Here is a 15,532-nt window from a genome sequence, read left to right as displayed (position 1 = left end):
AACAAGAGAGCGGGTCTCCAAAACCTTTTGTCTTTGTGATCATGTACGGGAGAGGGCGAATAAGACTTTTGGAAACTTCACCACGGGTCATCTATTGTCCAAGTCGAGCGGTGCTACGTGCCACCGTCTTCATCGCCAGGAACGTCGTCAAGACAACTCGGTGGTTTCAGAGACCACCGACGGCTTTCTCTTCTTCAAATAAACAATATGTAATTTGTGATCTGATCTACAATATACATATGATCTGCGAGTTTGTTGTTGTTGTGTTGTTAAATACTTTTAATATATTCGAGATCCATATGCTTGTTGCTATTGTTATCATGATTTATATTCTAGAATTACTCATTGATAGTTATTCTCGAAATTGCTTAATATTTCAACATACTCTGCAGATGCGTTCTACAATACACCGTACTTAGTTGTCTACATATTCTCTACAATTACGGGAAGGTCACAAAATCTGCTGATATAAAAATTTGATGGGGTTGCAGACACCTCTCATACAATAGGGAAAAAGCTGTCTATAGCCATGAACTTTAACGGGATTAAACTGTCTGTAATTCTGCACATAGATGGACTGTTTCTCTTTCATCTTTTCTTTTCTCCAAGTAATCTATTACTATCTATTAAATTGGAGTTGGTGGTGATGGTGGGCTCCGTAAGTCAACTTCGTTTAAATTACAACCAATATGCCACTGTCCGCTATTTTCTCTCCCTCCCGTCTTATTTACGATTTCTCCGATCTTACAACCAAGCCTAAGCACGATGCGTGGGGGGCGTGACCGCCTCCGAGCAAAGACGCCACGCCGCCGCCTGCTTCCCCTGCTCTCCCACCACCTCTACCGCCGCCAGCCGCCGAACCCCTTTCCGGCCTCCGCCAACCACCTGCGCACCCCCTTGCAGCCGGTTGCAGCCACCGGAAGAAGCCGCTCCCTCTACCGTGGGTGGAGTGGAAAGTTGCGCTGGTGCCAAGGCTGAGCAGCAGATCTGACAGCCGCCCGTCGGCCTCCTCCTACGTCTGGCCGCAGCCCGTCGGCCTTCTCCGTGCTGGCTGTCCCTCCGCCGCCTCGCCCCGTCAGCCCCTGTGCTCTGCACCTTAGCCTCCGCGTCCGCTTATCCTACTCCAACTCAGTCGGCGGTCAGACCCTCTGCAGCGGCTCCTTGCCGGACGGGAAAGTGAACCGGGAGGGGACAGACGGGCACTCCACTATGTTGAACATATGTAGTCCCATAATTCTTGTCTTCAATTTGCCCAAATATGGATGTATATATTCCTAAAAAGCGTCTAGATACATGTAGTATTTCGACAAGAATTATTCACAATAGTTATGACACGATTATCAATTGCATTTTGGTTACAGATAATACATGTTCAGAAATGATATATCATTTTATTTGATGTCTCTATACGTTTTTTTGTCGGTAGCAACGCACGAGAACTTAACTTTACTACGGAGTATAAATCTATATCCATAACCTACACGTGAATAACGAGACGACCCATCGGATATCCATTTTCATAAACGTCAACACATAACTTATAACCATTCAGGTCGGGTATCCATGGGCAGGTTTGTTACACAGAAAAATGAAATAGTTTGTGGTTTTGTTGACTCGTAGTAACGCACGGACACAATTGCTAGTCAAATATTATATTACTTGGCTTCTCTTACAAACAGCTGGCATGGACTACTGTACATGCCCTTGCTATACTACTGCATGATTTACAAGTGTGCGTTGTATATGTTGGCGTGCGTGTTTTTTCAGCCTTTCCAGGCTTGCTAGCTAGGCGGTCAATATGGTTTGTCTTGTTCATCTAGCGGGACAGTGGTCTTGTCATCCAAGCAAACAAGAGACGCAGCGTAAGTGAAGAGTGTTAAGACTGTACCATCCTCCCAACTTGATGTTACAGGGCAGGGTACAGCGTGATCTAAAACTCGCACAAAATCATTATCTTATGCACACACATTCAGTGTCCTTTCCGCTAAATAAATTCTCCTTTCACGTCACCCGACCGCGCGCATCTTTGATCAGACGGCACCGACCCCACTCGCAGCTTCGCATGAAGCAGCGACCCTTTTGGTCGAAGAAATGCGGCAGCCCTATACTTTTTGCTGAGAGACGGTGCAAAGGGTCCAAAAATCGGTTCCGTTTTCATACACAGATCGGCAGAAATAGGCCGGGGAAGGGAACCCGTCCGGACTCGGATCCCCTGACACTTTCACTGACAGGTGGGGCCGGGTCCGACCTCATCTTCCCGGGCGCCCGGCAGGGGAACGTCCAGTTGGAGAAGGAGGGGGAGAAACGAGACGAAGTAATCATGGTGGCTGCAAGCGCGCTCGGTCCGTTTGGTTGCCGCTCTTTCTTCGTCCGTCCATCTCCTACTGAGTACTGATGCTCGCTGGCTTTTCTGGCTGCGGTCAGCAGTCAAGTTGCGTGGGGGGCAAATGCACTACGGGGACCGCGGAAATAATGAGTTCATGCCGTCGCCGCGTCCAAAGTAAATCCCAATGCCATGCCCCTGCGAACGCTATGCGCCCGTCGTTGATGTACGTGCTCACGGGTCCGTTCGCGGCGGCCAGGTCGATCGACAAGCAATAGCACCGCTGGTGGGTGTTTTCCGGCTCGATGGCCGATCCGGTTCAGACTTTCTGTCGTCGCGCGCTTTCGTAATTTCATTGCCGTCTTGTCCTGCCCTCCGAAAGAGAACACATATGCACGCCGTCTACTGGAGTGGAGTTTTTTTTTTAGGCTCTAGGGGACCGGGCCAATACGACGCCTGCCCGTCGTCTTTTTGATACGCTCGATGAGGACAAAGAACTTGAAAGTTGCAGTAAACCTTCTTGATACAGGGAAAGAACATTGATCAGAGTAAAGTAATGCCATCAGTTGGTCTAGGAAGTACAGCAGGAAACCATATTCCATGGGATTCTGCATCTGAGTATGCAACATTTCGAGATCGATTTCTAAACAGGCGAGCCCGAATGAGCATAATTCCTCCTTTTCACACACAAAGATGGCTTGGTTTTAAAGAGGGGTGGTATGGACTATGGACTACAGTACTAGTACGGGGTATACTGCAAAGGTATCTCCGGTACGTGCACACGCATGCTTAACCATAGAACACGCCAAGTACTGCTACCACACTCCACTGGACTGGTAGTACAGCTCGGCAGCTCCGAGGAAAGAAAAGAAACCATACGAAAAGCTAAGCCAGCCAAAGCCATCGTTCCCTTTCCGATCCCAGACAACGACGCCTCTCTCGTGCTCTTTCACTCGTTTCACTGTCCCAACTCCCACGCCGCTGCGCCGTCCGGGACCGGCCAAAGCATTGCCTACAGAGAAAACCATGGCACGCGGGGCCAACCACACCGCGTCGCGGTCGCCCCCCATGAACGCCACGGCAGCCACCATCACCACCACCCCGTCTCGGTCTCCGCCTCCCACCCCCGCCGACGCCTGGGGCCCCTACGCCAGCTCCCGGGCATTCTTCTCCAACGTGGCCACCATCCTCATCATCCTCGCCTGCGTCTCCCTCCTCGCCTTCTCCCTCCACGCCGCCGCCCGCTTCCTCGTCCGCCGCCTCGCCCGCCGCCGCGCTTCCGCTTCCGCTCACGCGCAGCCGCACCCGCCCAAGCCCCCGTCCGACGACGCCGCGGCGGCCGGCTGTTCCGTGGAGTCCGGGGCCGCCAGTGTTGAGTTGGCCGGCGGGTGGGCCGAGGCGGAGTGCGCCATCTGCCTGTCGGAGCTTGAGGCGGACGCGGACGGCGAGGATCAGCGCGTCCGCGTGCTCCCGGCGTGCGGCCACGGGTTCCATGGCGCCTGCGTCGACGGGTGGCTCGCGGCGCGCGCGTCCTGCCCCACCTGCCGCGCTCCGTCCCGCCTCTCGCGGGCAGGAGAGCCCTAGCGAGCACAAGAGGCGCCGGACTCGATCCGGCACCGCGCCGGTCTCACTCACTCACTCCGACAAAAAGCGACGGGAAGTGCGTCATTTGTACTCGAAGGAGCCAGAGCCTCTGTAGTCGCGTGATTTTACATCGTCTCTTAATTTCTATAAATGCAAATCGTAATTCGCTATTAGTGAATTTGTAATCGTCCCTCTCCTGCTATCCTGTTGCATTCCTGCACACACAGCTCTGCCTGCACATAGAGCGCATCCATTCATCGATTCCGATGACGTTGGCCGTCCGAGCAGCCTCGTTTCATGATCAGTCATCAGTCATCGATTCCTTCCCGCCCGCTAGAGTGGCTACGCGACAAGAACAGAAGAAAAAAAGTAAGCAAAGGAAAAGAGGAGAGCACAGTGCTGTAGGCTTTGCGACCAGTGCGTAGGTTTGGTTGGCATTTGGAGCGGCAGGTGGCATCGTCGTTCGGCCGGGTGGTCACAGTGCAATCGTTCTCATCGGGGTGCTTTCCGCATTGCTTCGGGAGCAGCGTCGTTGTTTGGCGCCAAGCACCACGACTAGAGGTGGCATTGGATAGGTATCCAAATTCAAAAATCGTAAAGTCCAACTAAAATCCAAATAAAATTGCTCTAGTCCATATCATATGAAGCCAATTCGGTGATTTCTGAGGAAGAAAAACATTATATTTCAGTTTTTGTTGAGCTGTGCATCAGTCGTGATATAGGAGGGGCCAGAGAAGAAAGCTCTGCTGGCGGCCCTAGATGGACTTAGGCTGGAGTTGGTGGCGACTCTAGCCAGAGAGGAAGATGAAGGCGGGCGGTAGAGGCCACAGTGACGGCACATAGAGGTGACGGCGACGGTGGGCTGAGGTCACAGCGCCAAGCCCTTGTCGTCCTTCTCCTGGGAGTGGCGACGAAGGAGAGAAGAGTACGCAGAGATTGAGGAAACGGCGGCAGTGGTTAGGAGGGGGCGATGGAAGTGGCGGCGCTAGGGTTTGCTGCCGTCGCTGGAGCGGTCGAGGGTCAGGTGAGACTTGGACAAACTTTTTTCTTTTCGGGGTGACGAACCGGTAAGTGAATGGCAGGGTAATTTTCTCCAACTTTTAGTGGCAATTTTGAAAGTCATGTGTGTGGAGTGAATTCGAGAGGCACCATATTTTTGACTGAGTTTTTTTTTTGCGACAAGCTCTGAGGAATTAAACTAAACTAAACTAGAAGCCGCTCCGCAGAGCTGGAACGTTTGTGCGACTCCATCTCCCGGAACGGGGGCTTCTGAACAGGTTCTGAGGATGATTTTCTTGCATTTGCGAGAGTCGCTTGTGCTAGTGACGGAAAAAATGACGAATAAAAGATAAGAAAGCATAGAAGTGCTAATGGACATGAGTATCAACCTGGGCCGGCACAAAACGAGCTCGCTGCAGGTAGAAGGCCTGCTATTCGCCGACCGAGAGGAAGCCCGTCGACCAACTCATGTTTTTTTCTCTTTTTTTTGCAGGTGGACCAACTCATATTCTAGACGTGCCATGCGGCCCATCTAAACGAGGCCTTAGACGGTACCGGGTGGACCGGTAGGCCTCTGCCTTTTGATTCCCGGTCCAAGATTCTCTTTATTTTTTTCCTTTTTCAAAACGCGTGTCAGTTTTTGTGCTGATGTCGTGCCTGGTGTATCCGCGTCATTGTCACCAACTGGTGTACTTAGCACGACGTACCAACGTCTACATCTGCCACTGCGGGAATTTGATGTCTACGGGAGACGGGCGGTTCACCTAAAACTCACGAGCGGTGACATGTGTCTGACAGTTTGACAGTTGTCCTAGTGAAAGCTTTCATCTTACCACGTGGTACAACGTCCGGTGAAACGAAAATGACTCTGCTATCTCGCGCCGTGTCTTTTGGGCTTTCGGCACGATGAAGAACTAAAATATTTGACCATGTAAAGCATTGTGATTAAGCGACACAACGGACTGTATCTTCTTCTCCTTTATTACACATGTATGCACTTGTAGTGTTGTTCCAGTGAAAACGAGAGGAAAAGAAAAGAGATCCGTCTTGGGCACGTTGTCACGTTAGTAATATACTCCTGCTGCTGTATGCGAGTTATTTGTAATATACACCTTCCTCTCTACTCGGCAGAAGATTTGGATGAAGTGCACCATCAGTTATCCTCCCCACGATGTTAATACATTTGCAATCAGTTCAAAAGAACTTTTTGTCCAGAGTAAAATAATGCCATTAAACGAACTTAAGTAGAAACAAAACATTTTGGTATTGATATACAAGTTAGCTAAAAGAGAAAGGCAGCAATATTGTAGTACTCCGTACTGTTTTTTGACGTGTTTCAACATTCAAGTGCATACATATACTCCCCGTCCTATATTACTTGTCTCAAATTCGCCAAAATGTAAATGTATTCTTTGTTTAAAAAACGTATAGAACATGTAATATTTTGACAAATAATTTCGGCCTAATATGTCTATGTTAACTCATAAAGTTGCCGAGGTAACTTCATGCCTGCACCAGGTAGGGGTTGACAGCTAGGTGAGATTGACAAAGAGTTTACACATATCTCAAAATCTGATGGGGCTCACGATTTAGTAATGACACGTGCCAAACTGAAACATGAATGTAAGAGCAGAGCTGATTATTTCTTTGTTCGGACTTTAATTAACGTTTTTTTTACCCTTTATTTATATCCTAACTATTACTACTACGGGGCTCAAGTAGCACAAGAAGTCCGCTACGGCGCTCAACCCCATCCATGTCAGCCGGGAGACAAAGAGAGCGCACGGCCGCCTGACGCAATCTGACGGCGTAGAAGATGTTCCTCCTACGCTAAGCGCTTCATATATTCCGATTATACGGTACGGAACATATATCACAAACTTGTATACGGGTCATACCTTACAAAATTCCCCAAAAGTCCAATGCAATAACAACGAAACACTGTTTTCCAAGGGAGGAACAAGTCTGTTTCGCAATCCTTTACACGCCAAAGCAACCATGGCTGTTTGAGTAGGATAAACGTGGGGAATCAAAGGATGAAGGACACATAATTCATCCGTCCCTTGAAAGCTTCCTTCTCCATTCCATCAAACAAGCAAATACGCGTAGTACCATGTACCAACGTGCACGACACAGCGACGCGAACGGCCGCATCTTCTTATCTCTCGCGGCACCCGTAGCTCCAAAATTTGGGCCCTCTCGCAATTTACCGATCCAAAGCGAGCCCGAATTTGACGAAATTTGTTCTACAGTAAAAAAGAGAGAGGAATTTGACAAAATAATTATACTCTACCAGCAGATCGGCGACGTACGGGATGACTCGGGATCTCCCAGCGGTGGTTAGGTAGTGGATAAAAAAAGAGTCTCCGCTCTTATCGCGACGCAAATCATTCGAACTACTGATACCTTCCTCACCGCACCTCAATTGATTGCAGCGTGACGACACGAACAGCGACCCGTTAGCACGATTCAAAACCACGAAGAAATCCCCAAATTCTACGAACAGAATCCTCCGCGCCCCATCCGGAACTCCCTCCCCTGAGCAAACCACGAACCGAGTCCCGGTCGTGTGCAGATCTGCGTTTTCTCCAATCCGATCGCTCCTGGCGCCCGAACGAACCAGATTTATGCGGCCTTTCTGCTGGGCGCTCCAGCCATGCAGCAGAGTAGCACCGGGGAAGGAGGTTTGACTGCCGCGGAGTTGCGGAGCGATTGGTCTCGGGTTCGCCAATGGCGAGCCTGTCGGACTCGGGTGGCGGCGGCGGCGGCGGCGGCGGCCGGTCTGGCGCGGAGCTGATGGTGCCGCAGTTCCACCTCAAGGCGCTGCACGCCATCCTCGCCGTGCGCGCGCCGCGGCCGATCGCGACGGCGCCCGCGTCGGCGTCGGCGGCGTTCCGGAGGCGGGATAGATGGTTCCATCTGCCGCTCCACGCGCCGCCGCCACCGGCCGCGGCCGAGCATATCCCGGAGCCGTCCCTCGGGGAGCCGGTCGTGGTGGATGTGTACCTGGCCCCATCGGGCGGCGGGGGAAGGGAAGAAGTGGTGGAGAGGTGGACGGTGGCGTGCGAGCCGTGGCCGAGGGGAGCGGCCTCGGCAGGGGAAGGGCTGGCCGTGAACAAGGCGTACAAGCGCTGCATCACGCTGCTGAGGTCGGTCTACTCCATGCTCCGCTTCCTCCCCGCGTACCGCGTCTTCCGCGATCTGTGCGCGTCCGGCCAGGCGTACAACTACGAGATGGGCTACCGCGTCGGCTCCTTCGCTGCGCCCTTCTCCCGTGCTGAGGAGGCGGCCATGCGCACCCAACGCTTCGCCCCTGTCGAAACCCAGCTCGGCCGCCTCGTCGTTTCCGTCCAGTACCTCCCCAGCCTCGCTGCCTACAACTTGGAAATCTCCTCGCTCGCGCCCGTCGTTGTCATCGACGAATACATCGGGAGCCCTGCAGCGGAGCCTATGCGCGCCTTCCCGGCCTCGCTCACGGAGGCCACCGGCTCGGCCTTCCCGCTGCCGTCGCGGCGCCCGAACAGCTGGGCGTCGCCTGCTTACTGGCCACAGTCACCGGGGCAGCCAGCGAAGTTCTCACCTTCCCCAGCGTCATATGCGTCTCCCACACCCTCTCCTCCCACGTTCGCCGGTGGCTACCTACATTCTCGTCTGAGCGGGGAGACTGCACCAATGAGCATACCACAAGCGAGTGGCAGTAGGGGGCCTGTCCAATATCGGAACATGTCGGATCCTAGCAGGGGTTTCATGCTACCTCCACCTTCACCGAAGAGCATCAGAGGAGAGGCAGGGTCACATGAGTCACCGACAGAGACCAGCCGGTCATTCCGGAGGGCAGAAGGGCTCCGGATGGCCGATCTCTACGCTAACTTACCTGCTGCTCCAAAGGTGATTCCTGGCATTTACATATTGCTTAACTGATAATGGTGTGCTGTGTGCATAATTCAAAACTTAACAGTCATTTTATTTGGCAGCTATTTAATTTAACTGCTATTGTGTTAGTTCCATTATTTTTATTTCACTCCAGACTTCACACTTGGTATTATATAGTTTTCATAATCTTATAATCCAAGATCCTGTGCACAATCAAACATCATCTAAATCCTGCAGTATTTTTCCTATTCTTTTAATTGGGTCTGATTAAACTGATGATTCTCATATAGCTTGCACTGTCAATGCACACTGCTTACATACCCTGGTTAGAGCATAGGGTTCATTGGAATTGCTCGAAGGCTGCCATGTTATTTTGTTTATTGAAATTTACCTATCTTGGTGATGGCACCTATGCTGTTTCTTCTAGACCAAACCTTTGCCGGAAACTGTTAAGTCATGCAGGCTGCCATTACTATAATGCCCTGTGAAGTAGGAAAACTTCATTATTGATTAAATTGGCACAAGATCACCCTTTTCCGATAGAGCCATGTGAGATTAGTCTCCTAGTCTGTGAGGGGGCAACTTGACTCGACTCGGCGATTCAAAAACCTTGTGAGCCATACACTGTATACGTGATGCCATTCATAAATTAGCACTCCCTCCGTCAGAGTGAAATATCAATTGTCAACCTGTAGGCATAATGTTAATTGTATATGCATTATGCATATTTGGCCAGAGTGAAATATCAATTGTCAACCTGTAGGCATAATGTTAATTATATGAATATACATGGTATTATTTTTGAGGAAGGAATATATGTATTTGATACTTCATATTCTATGCCAAAAATTGTCAAATCTTAAAATTGTTATAATATCATGATCTGATATTGGAAATCACTGAGCCAAAAGATGCCAAATTTGAAACTTCTTATATTCATATTTGATACTAGAAATCTCTATGCCGAGAGGACAGGTGACAAATCTTTAGACTTGTTATGTGCATTTTTTTTCAAGACCTTTTTGCGATGTAAAAAATGAGCCAGTTAGGTTTGTAGCCAAATGTCAGTTTCCAATGAACTTGGAGTGTGATTTCAATAAGGATATCATCAACCAAGTATTTGGTTCGTGAACAGAATATACTCAACATTTGAACAGACAGAGAGGAACAGAGATGCCTTTTACAGCCTCCAAGTTTGGTATAATTCAGTATTCACTTTATAAATCCTCAAATTGGACTACTTATGTTTTGACTTGGGAATTCAGTGGTTATTGCTAAAACTGATTCCAGTTTGGTTGTTCTTTCTGAATTCATTTTCACATTCTTTGTTAGGTCAATATGCTATGATAAAAGATCCATTAGCACTTGCAATTTGAGATCAAAGTGTTGCTGAACGAATATAATTAGCCATGTCAGTAGTTCTTGGTGAATCAGCCTTTACTGTATCCAATATAACTTGCATGCACACTTCTGCGCAACCATTTCCGGTGTTTATTTTCTGATTCCCCCTATCTGATTATTTCTTCCTTTGAGCCACAGCTTAAAACAAACCTAATACTTATATATCCCGCCATTTTCTGAATTCCTACCTTTTTTTGGTGATCCATAACCTGTGTATTGCAAGTGTGAGAAGATGTTTGGATGCTTGCTGCAGTTTTATTCCAAAAGTGGTGGCCCGATTGGTCACCACTCACCACACCTATGACAGGCAGGGCACGATTCTTATGAATGTGCTGCAAGCCACTACAAACACTTTTTTTTGGTCATGAACTGCCATGCGTCTTGTGGACTACCAGAAGGGAGTCCAAACAGAGAGAGGTAGTAGGATAGCTGAAACATCTCCCAATTCCTCATGTGCTACTGACCTTCGGTAGTCAACCAGGCATTGTCCTCCGATATTAACTGCCACATCTGGCTGCTTTTCCAGTGATTGTCTATCGTACCTAGGGCTCATGCTAGCTCAAATTAATCTCTTGTAACTACACTGGACAACAAGGAAGGGTTGTCTCCGGAATACATTTGCACAAAGGGCACCAATAGTTATTTGGTAGACCTCATGCCAAAAGTCCGCGCGATGCTAGAATCGTTTCCTACACAGCTAGCCATGAGTAATATCTCTATCTTTTGGGTTTTCCAAATGATATTGGCAAAAGGGGTATCTACCTGCCATGGAGTTGCATCCCGGAGGCCAAGAATGGATACCACCCTGCGAGAAGCGCCATGTGACATGGTGAGGAACTCCTCTTCTCAGACCAATCCTCAAAATCCAACACCAAAGATCAACACACGAAGTGGTCATCTGTGGTGCAATGTTGTTTCACTATCAGCAATCCAGTGATCATTCTGCTGTGGTGATGATATACCAAAGAGAGTTAGTGCTAGCTCTTTTGGCAAGTTTCCTTTGTGCCAGTTGACCTAAAACTTTATCTTATTATTTCCATCACCGGCTAAGACCTCATTTTCTGCATGGGACAGCTCTATGTCCTTCGATATGCGTGGTAATTCAGTACTGTCTCACCAGTTGACCTATAATTCACATGATCACAAACATCTAGACCTCCTTGCCCAATATGTGCACAAAAAAAATCAAGTCTACCAAAACTCAGTACAGCAAAGGCACCAAAGTCAGTCCTTCTTGGATGCTCGTTTTGGCAGAGCAGTTTTAAATAGTTACCTTCAGGTTCCGTTTTGCTAATTGCATTCAGACAATTAGTGCAGTGCGCCTTATAAACTGAGGTTGAATGACTAGATTGCATGCTTGCTAAGCATATATGTTTGGCCTATATGCAGATGAAGGACAGTAGGGATGAATCTGGCAGGTTCTCAGGTGTTTTCTCCTCTAGTGGTTCCCCGCGACTTGGGATTTCAAGAAGTTCAAGCAGACTGTCTATGCAGGATGATACTGATGATTCATATCTTCCTTTTGCTGTGGATGATGTTGATGCACCTGATTCCAGACCTGGGTATGTTTGAGCTTCTGCTTCATTTTTATTATATTTTACATATGGCTGCCAACCCAATTTCATGATCTACATGTTAGATATCATGTGATGTTTAGTACTCCCTCCGTTCCATAATTCTTGTCTCAAATTTGCCAAACAATGGATGTATCTATTCCTAAAAAGCTTCTAGATACATGTAATATTTCGACAAGAATTACGGAACGGAGGGAGTAATTGACAACCTTTTGAAAACCTGTTAGTAAATATATGCTACCTGGTATGCACTTTACAGGAGCAGTGGTGGTAAGGAGGATCAGTCAGGTTCCTCCCATAAATCACAAGATGCTGCCGTTGGCTATCTTGTCCACCTGCTGAGGTCTGCACGTCCATTGAGAGATCCTAGCAATTCATCTATTACATCAAGGGCCGAATCTACTGAAGCAGGCAGCACCAGCTCGTTCATGTCCCGTAGGACATCTGATGCATTTGAGGAGCTTGAATCTTTTAAAGAAATAAGGGAAAACCTGCTTGCCCGTAGTAGATCTAGACTCCAAGATTCATTGGATAGATCCTAGCACCAATTCACCCTTTATTTGGTTCTCCTTAACTTAACATGTGAAGACTCCCAATCAGCCGATCACACAGGAGATTACATGATAATATCGGTAGTACTTGTTGAGGAGTGAGGACATCTCATGAGCTATGTATATAACTATCAAGTGCCACCTATTAATTGTTATGCTCAGCTCGTTCTTAGACTCAAGCATGATCATGATCCGCCTTTGTTCATAGTGTTTTGTATAAAAGCAAAACCGACCGGATACGTGTTGGTGGAAGCCTGTGCCGAAGCAGGGCGCACGGGTGTGCGTTTGGAAATATGTAATTATCATACTGTATTCACGCTAGCTCTTTGCACCACTGTTCTTAATTTACCAAACTATTACTCATGCTGGATTGTTGATGTTCTGAGCAGAAATTATCTTGCACGGGGCAGTTCTACAGACGCTGCATGTGTTTTCTTATTAATTTCATTCCTTTTTTGTACTATATATGTAAACCGCGCTTTAATGGAGAATGGTAGCTTCGAGCTTTCTTGTAAAGTTGTGGTTTCTGCTTTCAGCTTGGCCTATGTTATCTCGTGAGTTTTCTCCATCCCAAGCATATCCCTTTTCTTGGGACATCTCCCTTTCTTCAGACCAACGCCGCTGTAAACAAAGTAACGGCATGGACCATTTTCTCCCGTTTTGCTTGTTTTGTTTACTTCACAGAAAGCTGGGACACTACACTCCACTGAACAGCACCCACGCCAGACAAAACCAACGAACCGACGCAGCACCAAGAAAAGAAAGGGGAATGTAATTATGTGATACACATGATGACGGTTATCACGCCATTCTTCCCCAGTTTGGGTGGGTTCCTCCAAAATTTCTTGTATGCGCCGAACGATGCAGCTGTGGATGGGGACGCCGCCGTTTGGAGTTTGCCTTCCAAACAGACGAAATTTGGGGGCTCCATACTGTGGAATACTGAAGATCAGAAGAGCTCCGTTCCGGGTTCGGTTTCCAGATTGCAAAAATGGCGCAAGGAACGTGACAAGCTTGGCCCACAATGAGTGGCCGATCACGGCTCGCCGGACGCTCGAGCACCTGTTTCCAGTAAAGCGGCGCTGAAACAGCCGATTATCAGCTTTGCTCTCTTATTTATTCGATGCAAACCTGAAACATTTCCCGTTCTTTTACTCTGGCAGCCACAGGCCGCCCAACGGTTCTGGCATCCCAAATGTCACAAATGTCACGCCACATATCTGATCGACTGAAGAATCCTGGAGCCTGACCCTGAAGGCGTGCGGCTTGACTGGATCAAAACCACCTGTCCGTCAGTAGTCACCTGTTAATCTGTCATGCATGCCATCTTATTCGTAGCTAGTGCATGCTAGAACAAAAATCCATCACGTACGACGATCAGTTCCCCTATAAATACCCCTACCGCGCCGCTCATGTTTTCCAATTCAACGCTCCAGTCCCAATCTCCAATTTGCAAGCTAGTGGTAGCTCATCTCATTGCACACTCGCGGTGCGTCCATGGCTCCCGAACTTAGCTCCCACGTGCATGCAGCCACCTCCAAGCCAAAGCAAGAAGAGATCAATCCTGCCGTCGACGTGGAGGCCTCGGCCGGCAGCCCGGGCGGCGGTGGCGACGGCGGCGTCAACTACGTGGCGCGCGCGCAGTGGCTCCGCGCCGCCGTCCTGGGCGCCAACGACGGGCTCGTCACAGTCGCGTCCCTCATGATCGGCGTGGGCGCCGTGAACGAGGCCTCGAGGCCCATGATGCTCGTGTCGGGCCTCGCGGGCCTCGTGTCCGGGGCCTGCAGCATGGCCATCGGCGAGTTCGTGTCCGTGTACGCGCAGTACGACATCGAGGCGGCCCAGATCGAGCGCACGGCCCACAACGAAGACGGCGGCAAGGGCGACGACGGCCTGCCGAGCCCGGCGCGGGCCGCGGGCGCGTCGGCCCTGGCGTTCGCGGCGGGCGCCGCGATCCCGCTGCTGGCCGGCGGGTTCGTGCGGGCCTGGACGGGCAGGGTGGCCGCCGTGTGCGCGGCGAGCAGCGTCGGGCTTGCCGGCTTCGGCGTGGCGGGCGCGTACCTGGGCGGCGCGAGCTGCGTGGTGCGGTCTGGGGCTCGGGTGCTCGTCGGAGGGTGGCTCGCCATGGCCACCACCTACGGCGTGCTTAAGCTCTTTGGGATGCACGGCGGTGTTTAGATGCAAGATTATAAATATTACAGTAAAATATATTGTGCGTAATTAATTATACTTTCGACGCGTGAGTAACTGGATTACAGTAGTATAATGCATGAATTAATTAGAGCGACGAGGCCTAGGTATTCGTCACAGCGAAAAGAATAAGCATATATAGCTAGCCGTACGGGATGGATCTAGCTAGCGCGTATTTGCACGTTCTGGTTATACGTACGTCCACGCCGCGCGCACAGGTACGATGGGTGTGAGATCAACGGCGGGTGGCGATTCCGGCGCGAGATCGGACGGAGGGCGCTGCTGATGGTGATCTGACAAACGTCCGGGGACACCTGCGTCTTTGTTGTCGTTAATAAGTTGACACTAACCAGGAAATAGTATATTGCTGTACTGTACATGTGCCTAATCGACCTTCTGGATATGAATAAAAAAGTGTTGTATGACATTTTGCGTGTATGCACAAACTTTGACTTGAAAAGGCTCCAAATATTTTAACGGCTTTGCTGATCTCGGTCTATATGCATGACATTCTCTCTGCATCTCAGTGGAATCTGAACCTTTTTATTTTGCGAAGACAGTGGAGTCTAAACTTGCACAACGCTGAGACTTAAATTACAGCATGGCAAGCGATTTAAGCCAAATATGATCTTATGATCGTAGTTAGTGGTTTGCATGAGAAGCACGACATTAATAATGCCGAGTCCTGAGTCACTTTCGAAAAAAAATGCTCCTGGGGCAAACATTAAATTCAAAAAAAAACACTCACGTGTACAAACATAGCCAAAAAAGTACTCCCTCCGTTCCTAAATACGTGTCGTTGTTTTAGTGCAAATTTGCACTAAACCACGACAAGTATTTAGGAATGGAGGGAGTAAATTTTAAGCACACATTATTTCACACGGGATTCAAAACTATTTGTTTCTATGGAAGTTTACAAGCACATAAAAAGATTCAACCATTTATATGTGTATTACTTGAATTTTTAAATGCAGTAAATAGTATTTAAAGCAAAACATGGAAGTTACCATTGAATCTCTGTCCTTAAACTTACAACA

General features: G+C 49.0%; 3 protein-coding genes across 3 annotated transcripts; all 3 read left to right on the top strand.

Moving 5' to 3' along the window:
- The first annotated feature begins 3,234 nt into the window (after positions 1 to 3,234).
- On the top strand, positions 3,235 to 4,040 carry LOC100834712 (RING-H2 finger protein ATL79). The gene has a single exon (XM_003569931.4). It carries the CDS (start codon positions 3,350 to 3,352, stop codon positions 3,905 to 3,907), a length of 558 nt encoding a protein of 185 aa, XP_003569979.1. The 5' UTR covers positions 3,235 to 3,349; the 3' UTR covers positions 3,908 to 4,040.
- Positions 4,041 to 7,251: 3,211 nt separating this feature from the next.
- Positions 7,252 to 12,722, top strand: LOC100834008 (autophagy-related protein 13a). The gene is made up of 3 exons (XM_003569929.4): positions 7,252 to 8,794; positions 11,570 to 11,742; positions 12,014 to 12,722. Exons 1-3 carry the CDS (start codon positions 7,637 to 7,639, stop codon positions 12,294 to 12,296), a joined length of 1,614 nt encoding a protein of 537 aa, XP_003569977.1. The 5' UTR covers positions 7,252 to 7,636; the 3' UTR covers positions 12,297 to 12,722.
- A 1,080-nt stretch (positions 12,723 to 13,802) lies between these two features.
- LOC100828808 (vacuolar iron transporter homolog 1) lies at positions 13,803 to 14,483 on the top strand. Its single transcript, XM_003572710.1, has one exon. It carries the CDS (start codon positions 13,803 to 13,805, stop codon positions 14,481 to 14,483), a length of 681 nt encoding a protein of 226 aa, XP_003572758.1.
- Positions 14,484 to 15,532: the final 1,049 nt, after the last annotated feature.

This window comes from Brachypodium distachyon, chromosome 3, assembly GCF_000005505.3.
Source record: "Brachypodium distachyon strain Bd21 chromosome 3, Brachypodium_distachyon_v3.0, whole genome shotgun sequence".
Classification (NCBI taxonomy): Eukaryota; Viridiplantae; Streptophyta; class Magnoliopsida; order Poales; family Poaceae; genus Brachypodium; species Brachypodium distachyon.
The sequence above is the reverse complement of the archived record's forward strand: the minus strand, read 5'-3'. Positions and strand labels throughout refer to the sequence as shown.

Coding starts and splice junctions, on each gene's coding strand:
- LOC100834712 (XM_003569931.4), top strand. CDS start 3,350: ATGGCACGCGGGGCCAACCACACCGCGTCGCGGTCGCCCCCCATGAAC.
- LOC100834008 (XM_003569929.4), top strand. CDS start 7,637: ATGGCGAGCCTGTCGGACTCGGGTGGCGGCGGCGGCGGCGGCGGCGGC. Junction 8,795..11,569: donor ACTTACCTGCTGCTCCAAAG/GTGATTCCTGGC, acceptor GCCTATATGCAG/ATGAAGGACAGTAGGGATGA. Junction 11,743..12,013: donor GCACCTGATTCCAGACCTGG/GTATGTTTGAGC, acceptor TGCACTTTACAG/GAGCAGTGGTGGTAAGGAGG.
- LOC100828808 (XM_003572710.1), top strand. CDS start 13,803: ATGGCTCCCGAACTTAGCTCCCACGTGCATGCAGCCACCTCCAAGCCA.